At 41.9% G+C, this 7,929-nt stretch overlaps 1 protein-coding gene across 1 annotated transcript; it reads left to right on the forward strand.

Moving 5' to 3' along the window:
* The first annotated feature begins 528 nt into the window (after positions 1-528).
* On the forward strand, positions 529-1,820 carry LOC131242462 (cyclin-dependent kinase inhibitor 5-like). Its single transcript, XM_058241111.1, has 4 exons — positions 529-1,045; positions 1,161-1,198; positions 1,303-1,482; positions 1,579-1,820. The coding sequence occupies exons 1-4, from the start codon at positions 758-760 to the stop codon at positions 1,643-1,645; spliced, it is 573 nt and encodes a 190-aa protein (XP_058097094.1). The 5' UTR covers positions 529-757; the 3' UTR covers positions 1,646-1,820.
* Positions 1,821-7,929: the final 6,109 nt, after the last annotated feature.

Genomic DNA, 7,929 nt, shown 5'->3' on the forward strand with positions numbered 1-7,929 from the left:
TTGTGGTGTGGTCCATTGATCATTGGATCTGTTTTATTTTTGGCATAATATCTAAAATGATATTAAAAAAATAGATGGACGGTGTAGATAAAATTCATACATCATGCTGGCATCTCGGTGGCCCCTCGAAGCATCCGCCTGTCCCAAGCTTGGAACAGACGGGGGTAGTACCTAATCCGCGCCCCAACGGATCGATCCGCTTAACGGAGCCGTCACGTACGACTCCGTTTTCTTTTAACGGAAAATATCTTCAAGGAAACCAATCACACGGTACTCTAGCGGAGTATGTAAATCAAACTCACGCAAACATTTAACCTTGACCTGGGGCCTACTGTGGTTGGATCAAGTACCAAAATAGGCATAACTGGAAAATCTAACCATTGGATGGGTGGCCATTATGTTTCTGTTTGGAAAGCGGATGGTTAGGATGATTGAACGGTTAGATTCATCCATCAGGATGTTTTAGGTATATACTATATAAATAGATGCGTCAAAAGCTTTGATGGTCTGGATTGAGTTTCTATAGAGGATGAGTGAATGAGTACAATCCAGCATGATCTGCCGTCTAGCACGGAATTCCTTACAGAACAGTACAGAACAAATCTCGGCCGTCCAGTGAAATCATGATCTCCGTCTTCTTTTTCCGCTCTCACCTCAAAAAGCCCTCTCCCTTGTTTGCTTTTGGCAGCTGCAGGAACCACAGAAGCAGCTCCGGAAAACACGAGCGCTGGAATATTCTAGAAATAGTAGGGGTAAAATGGGAAAGTACATGAGAAAATGCAAAGTGCTGGGAGAGATTGCAGTCATGGAGGTTTCTCCGAGCCGCGTACGGACGCGGGCTCGAACCCTCGCCATCGAGACGGCTGAGAGAAGGAAGAGGGCCCGGATTCTGACACCTTCACCGGAAAATTCGGTCTCACCGGCGAATTACGCCCGAGTTCCGTACGATCGGTGCCCTAGCCCCGATCGTGTCCCGGCTTCTCGGTGCTCGAGCAACGGATCGAGCGAGCTCGTGAATCAACCGTCTAGATCTGCAGATCCGGAGGTGAAATTCAAATTCAAATGGAATTCAAAACGGAATTCAATTCCATTAATTATGGAATTTCTGTTTCGTTTGCTTTAACTGCCTTGTTTTTTTTTCTCTTTTATGTTTTCTCCAGGGTTTTGAAAACGCTACGGATTCCAACTGCAGAGAGAGGTTTCAATCGAAATTAATTGAAAATTAAAAGCGAGATCGGATCTTCCGTTACTTTATTTCTCAATATATTGTTCCGTTTTTCATATTTTCCCGATTTTTCTCAGGAGAGAGACGACACCGTCGAGTAATCTTCGATCAGAATCAGACGAACTGGAATCAACGGCGAGGCCTCCCGCGGGCAATCCCCGCCGTAAACCGACGGCTGAAAAGATGCCGTCGGTGGCGGAGATCGAGGACTTCTTCGCAGCAGCAGAGAAAGACGAGAAGAAGCGGTTCGCGGAGAAGTGAGTGCGCACGTTAAGCCGGTTGCCACCATTCATGCTTACGTTAGCTAGAATTCCCTTAACCTACACCTCATTTTCCTCTTTTCTCTTTTACAGGTATAATTTCGACGTGGAGAAGGAGGTTCCGCTGGAGGGACGATACGAGTGGGTGAGATTGAAGTAAGAAGACTTCAAGAGCATTTCTGGTATTATTTTTTTATTTTCCATTTTTGTACAGCCTGCTTTGTGTAAGAAGCTCTGTTTGTCTGTACGATATACGGAGAAGCTTCTGGTGCAAATCCTCCTGGGGAAGAACGGTTGAATAAGAATTTTCGGCTATATTCGCTCGTTTCGGTGTATGTTCTCTGTCCATCCCTCTACTTTTGGTCAGTGGTCACAGTCCATTTTTCTACGGCTTCTTCTCCCTTTCTTAAATGATTTTTCCATTTTCCTCCATGAAAAATCATTTTTCTCTCCTTTTTTTTTTTTTTTTCAATATTCTCGTTTTTCTCTTTTCATGGAATAGGAATAGCAAAAGAAGAACTGGTAATAATTTCCAAAAGCGTTTTTTGTTGATTTGTGGATTGCTTTGTTTTTATTTCGTGGGATTTGGTTTCTTCTTCTTTTGCTTTTTGTCTTAATACATGTGCAGAGATAGACGGCATCGCTTTCTTTATTCGTGCAAATGGGGAATCTTTTCTGTTTCTAATTCCCTGTTTGGGTGTCGATATTTTCTGATTTTTTTTGTTCTCTCTTTTGAATTTTTGTTTCTTAGTATTGTTATAGCTATGATAGCTACTCTCCTATCTGTCCGAGATCCACGCCGTTCGTTAGGTGGGACCCACTTGGCAATGTGCATGAAGCTAAAACCAGGCTGGTCTGATTTTCGGGTGGGCCGGTTGTATTTGAAGGAGTGGTACCGTGTAATTCTACCACCCATTTTCATTTCTATCGTATGTATGTGGAGCCCACCTGAGGACGACCGGCCATGCCACGTGGCTGGTGTGGGCCCGCGCCAGAGGATGGATGAAATTGATCTTTTCCGGACATGCCACGTGGGGACGTATGGAGTGAAATTGACACTCGTTGATTCCTCGCAGTGGTGAGGATAATGAAATGGGAATGTAATTCCATTTCTCTCTTGTAAAAACATCTTACTACCGTCGGATTGTGTGCCTACGTTTTTAGATGGCGACAGCTCATCTACCGTGGCGTACGTGTTGTCGATCCAGACCGTCCAATTCGTGGGTCGAGTTGTAGAAAATCCATAGTGATTGGACGATCTTAACCTTCTAATTTTGCCCATTTGAGTTTGGATTGTGATACATGTGTGTGACATGTACGGTGGATGACCTTGTTCTTTCCCATGCACAGTAGATAGGGAAAAAAAAAATGTTTTTTTTTCTTTTATAATGTAACCATTAATTGGGAATTTTCTTGTTTAAAAAATAAAATGCATATATGATAGATGAAGCGTGCATGGTCCTGATCATCATCATCATGGTTTGGGCCCACCGCACTAGACATCTATGCAGACGCCGTTGGTCACCATATGGTGACAAATCGAACGGTGTGTGGTGTTGATGCACCCACTCGATGGTAACCGTTTGCATGGGTGGACCCCACATCTATCTGTCCGGTCCGATTGGACTATTTTTACATTAGCTACTAATGTGTCAGCTCAGCATGCACTATGTTTGGCCGGCGCGTGTTATGCACGCAGCATCATATACGGCCTGCTGTATTCGGGAACGAATGATATGATCCTGTGGTTTTCAGTTTGCAAAGGTAGGGCACATGGCATTCCAGACCGCTGATCTGGTAAGCCATGTTCTAAATATCTCCCAGCTTGAAAGCTCCAATTAGCCACCCATCATGGTCCAATTTTCAGTTGAACGTAGAACGTTTCTTTCACCATCGTCTCTCTTTTTTGACCATCTATCAAGAGGCATGTGGTGCATGGTCCATTTCATAGTGGGTCCACCCAAGGAATGGTATAAATTACTGAATCGTGCTCCCCGATGGAAACGCATGAAAAACCCGAGTATATTATTATTATACATATCCTAGACCGAGGACGAGTGAAGCACCCGAAAACGAAGGTGGTGTGGCTTGTCGGATGCAAGGTAGCGGGCGACACGTGTCGACACTAAATCCTCCCACGTGGCACCGGCCCTCCATCTTTATTCTTTATTAAAAAATGAAATTAAAAAAGATAAATGAATGAAGGGAGGGAAGTGAACGTGGTGCAGTGAAGGTGGTCCTCTGTTATCCTCTCTCTCTCTCTCCCCATTGCCATGTGCTTTGGATCTGGTGCCCACGTTCTGGAATCAACGCCCATTGATGGCCACTTTCTCTCTTCTTTTCTTTTTTTTTTTAACGGAATGTTGCGTCTGTAATATTAGCATTAATTGCTCTGGCAGAGTGTGATGGTTGATACGCGGGCACTTCGAAATTGCACTGCATGCAATTCAGTCAAATTAAAAATGTCCCATTTATGATTGCCGAATGTTACACTTGTTTCTACGTCTATCACATTCGTGCACATTCTTTGGTCGGTTAATAATTATAGAACTTCAACGGTCCTTTTTTATTAAACAAGTGTCCACGAATCAGAGGTTAGGATTGTCCAATCGATCTGATTTTGGGAATGTAACGTATAGACATCGTGCTCCACATTTTGGTCGGTTTAATTTGAGTGTGTCTGCCACGTGTACCATATTTGAGTGCCTGTGTATCAAGCGTTGCTGGAGTGTAAAATAACTGGTATAAAATATTAGGGCTGGACCCGTGGAAGCGGATTGTCTGGTGTACCACACACCACCGACCTGGCTGATGTGTTAACGTCACCAAGTTCCGTGGGTCCCACCATGAGGTATGAGTTATATCCAAACCGTCCATAAACTTGGCATCCTCGTTGTAAGTCTTGAGCTAAAAAAAAATACAGATCCAAAAATCACGTGGCCCACCCTGTAAAAAGCAGTGGGGGATTGAACACCTACCATTGAAACCCTTTTGAGTGTCACAGAAATTTTTGGATCCATATGATATTTGATTTTTCTATTCATCTAGATCTGCGTGACCTTATGAATAGATAGGATGGAAAATAAACATTATGGTGGGCCCTATAAATTTTTTAACCCTAAGAATTATTGTCCAATGCTATTTGTGGTGTGGTCCATTTGAGCCTTTGAAATGACTCACTTTTGGGAGAAAGATCTAAAACGATCTCTCCAAATGGTTGAACGGTGTGGATATGATAAATACATCATTGTGGCCTCATGTAACTTTGATATCTTTGAAACGTTCCAATGACTCGGAGCTCAAGGAGCGTCAGCGCTCGTCTTCGCACGACACGTACCACATCAGCCAGGTTAGTGGCGTGTGGTACACCAGCCAATCCATTTCCTGGATCCGTATCCTCAACTTTCAGCATTTAAAAGAGTAGTAGTACCCACTTTTCCTCTGCACATGTGGCACTGATTTACTGATATCCAGACCATCCAAATTATAGGTCCATTTATGGATGAAGCATTTCTTCGAATCACACTGATCAAGCACTAGCTCACTGATTTCTATGAAAAAATAGCAAAAATAATGAGTGGTCCAAAATCGAATGAAACAGAAAAATAATAACAATAAATGGTAATTATTATATCATCAGTGCACTATACGGTTATGCTCCACATTCGGGCCAGTTATTTGGACGGTCTGGATTGCTGAAAATTTTCGTGTATGGTTGACTAGCCACCTCAATTTTTTTATTGGTACTGCAGTGCTGACATATTCCTAGCCCAAAATACATGAGAAGTCATAAGTATGAATAATGTGTCCTGATATACTAGTTCGTACATGTAGTTCCCATCATTTGCGCATACCATCCGTTAATCTGGACGAACCAACAATGGATGGCTGATGCCTAACACATTTCCCAAGTTAGATGATTGTAGCCTTCGGATCAGTGGCCTAAAATTCAAGTGTGCTAATCACATGAATCAAGGAACCATCGACCCCACTTGTGTAAAATGAATAGGAAACTCTGTGTGTGATGCATCGGAATCTTAATTATTACCCTTGCAACCTTCATGAGAAGCTCCAAGACTCTTTAAGTCCAACCTTTGGAACTCACGGTTCCGTCCATCCTGCTGATAATTTGTAACATATAATACGTGTGTGCCACATCCACCCCATCCGATGGTTTACCCCAATACGATCATCTCTATGTGAAAAAAATCAACCTTGTTCACTTATTAAGTAGGCCACACCATTGAATATAATCTTAACCATTGATAAATTAAAAATTGAAGTGTGGTCAGTTGAACGAGTGGATGGAGGCTCATTTTCCAAAATGGGATCATGATGATGGATCCAACCCATTGGACGTGTAGGATTTTTCACGAAGATGGTCTGTTCAGAGTTATTTTCTAGATGGACAGTAACTCGTGGTTCAAGCAGTCGGACCTGAGACCTTTTCAGCAGGTAGAATCGTTTGACATTTGCCTACGCTTTTTCCTAATAAAAAGCGATTGGAATCGCTTTTATCGATTGATGCGCATTTGATTTGTAATCCCAATCAAAACATCGGAAAATGAAAGGAATGTGGTTATTTTCCACCCGTTTTTAACTTTTTGTAGAAGTGGGGCCCACATGTTTGGTTACTAATTTAGGATTCGGATTCGGTAGTGATTCCTCCCGCCAAGCAGGTAATTAGTCGGTGCTGGTAAAGCTGCGTGAGCCCCGTTATCCATTCCGTCCATCCATTTTCTCCTATCATTTTAAGGTATGATCTAAAAAATAAGGTAAATCCCAATCTCAGGTAGATCACACCATTGAGATAGTGGTGACTGAACACCCACCGTTAAAAACTCATTAAGCGATACAAAAGTTTTGAATCGAGCGGATATTTGTGTTTTCCGTTGGTAAACATTACACCGAGCGTCAGTAAGTTTTTAACGGTCAGAATTCAATATCACTGTTTCTTGTGGTGTAGTCTACATTGAGATTTAAATTCGCCGATCCCAAATATGAGAGCTGATAAAACGTATACATCATGGTGGGGCCCACAGCACCAACCAGTACCCGGTGCTGGAGGGGTCACTACTGAGTTTTGAGTCCACTTACTGTGGGCCCCACCATGGTACACCCCGGAAATCTGTAGAAAGCGCATTCCTTACGTTACATTTCAATTTGTTGCCAGCGAATGGACGGATGGTTGACTCAGAGTCTACAGCAATAGTCAACATTCCATGGAAAAGAATGTCACAATCTGTGGGCAGGGTCTTTGAATCCAGCAGATTTTTTTGTCCATCTACTGTGGGTCCCAATAGATAAACGGTCTGGATCAGTGAACAGTGGACCCCACTTTTACAATCTGAGAAAAATCACCCATGCTACCATATCCACCGAGACGAGGATTACATATAGGGCATCCTTTGCTGTAGCAGTAGCACACGAGAAAATGGTCCCCCGTGCATTTTTGGACCATTCCCAGCGATCCCATACGTTCATCTAATGTCCTGCCTTGGAAGCACATCAGAACTCCCAACGGACGAGATAGAACTATAGCACCTCCCAAAGCATACAGAATTTTTAGCCGTTAACCCTCTTTCTTTTCTCTTTTTCTCTCTTTTCCTATTCCCATGAGTAAATCAGTGAGGGGTCGTTTGGGGCAGGGTATTAGATGGGATATAATTGCATTTGGCCCCGGGCAACTCCATCCATCATTTGAAGAGGATGGAAAAGGTTGGAATTAGGAGGGGTGAAATTGCATTTAGTCCCATAGAAATGCATTTATAGGAATTATGTGGATTTTGAAATTTACTATACATGTGGGCCCCCCATTGATGTATACATTTATTCATGCCATCCATCCATTTATACTGTTTACATGTGGTTACATATACGTACAAGTGAACGGAATTCATTATGAATTTGGTTTGTTGATTACAATTCCATGGTCTACCATGATTTTGCTTAATTTGGTATTTTTCTATAGCAAAAGTTTTATCCCAAACATGGATTGGATGGCTATAATTTTTAGACATGCAATCATTGTGTAATAATGATGTTTGTCCCATCTATTACAAATCAAAACCATTTAATTTCATGGACCAAACACGCCCTAAAAGCATATCTAAGTTCAAGGGCTTTGATTTAAGTGTCTATCTATTGTGAGCCATTCATCGACATAGAGAGCTGTTGTATTATGAAAATAAAGGAGTTGGACCCAATAAATCAAGATTTATATTTTCATAAGAATAAATTTATCTTTAAGATAGAGATTGTAATGTGTATAATCTCTTTTTTATTTTAATTTTTAAAGATTTTATTTTTGTCTCTATGTAAGATCTTATATGTCATCTCCATCCCTTCCATAAGTTAAGCCAGCTCAGATCGCCATAGATGACAAAAAAACATCTTTTAAAAGCTAAGTGGACAAAACCACATAAATAATATAAAATTGTGCAT

The sequence above is a fragment of the Magnolia sinica genome, chromosome 4 (genome assembly GCF_029962835.1).
Source record: "Magnolia sinica isolate HGM2019 chromosome 4, MsV1, whole genome shotgun sequence".
Classification (NCBI taxonomy): Eukaryota; Viridiplantae; Streptophyta; class Magnoliopsida; order Magnoliales; family Magnoliaceae; genus Magnolia; species Magnolia sinica.

Bases quoted from the DNA above. Each gene is read 5' to 3' on its own strand.
- LOC131242462 (XM_058241111.1), top strand. From the start codon at position 758: ATGGGAAAGTACATGAGAAAATGCAAAGTGCTGGGAGAGATTGCAGTC. The intron at 1,046-1,160 runs GTGAAATTCAAA...TGTTTTCTCCAG, and splicing joins CTAGATCTGCAGATCCGGAG to GGTTTTGAAAACGCTACGGA. The intron at 1,199-1,302 runs GTTTCAATCGAA...GATTTTTCTCAG, and splicing joins GATTCCAACTGCAGAGAGAG to GAGAGAGACGACACCGTCGA.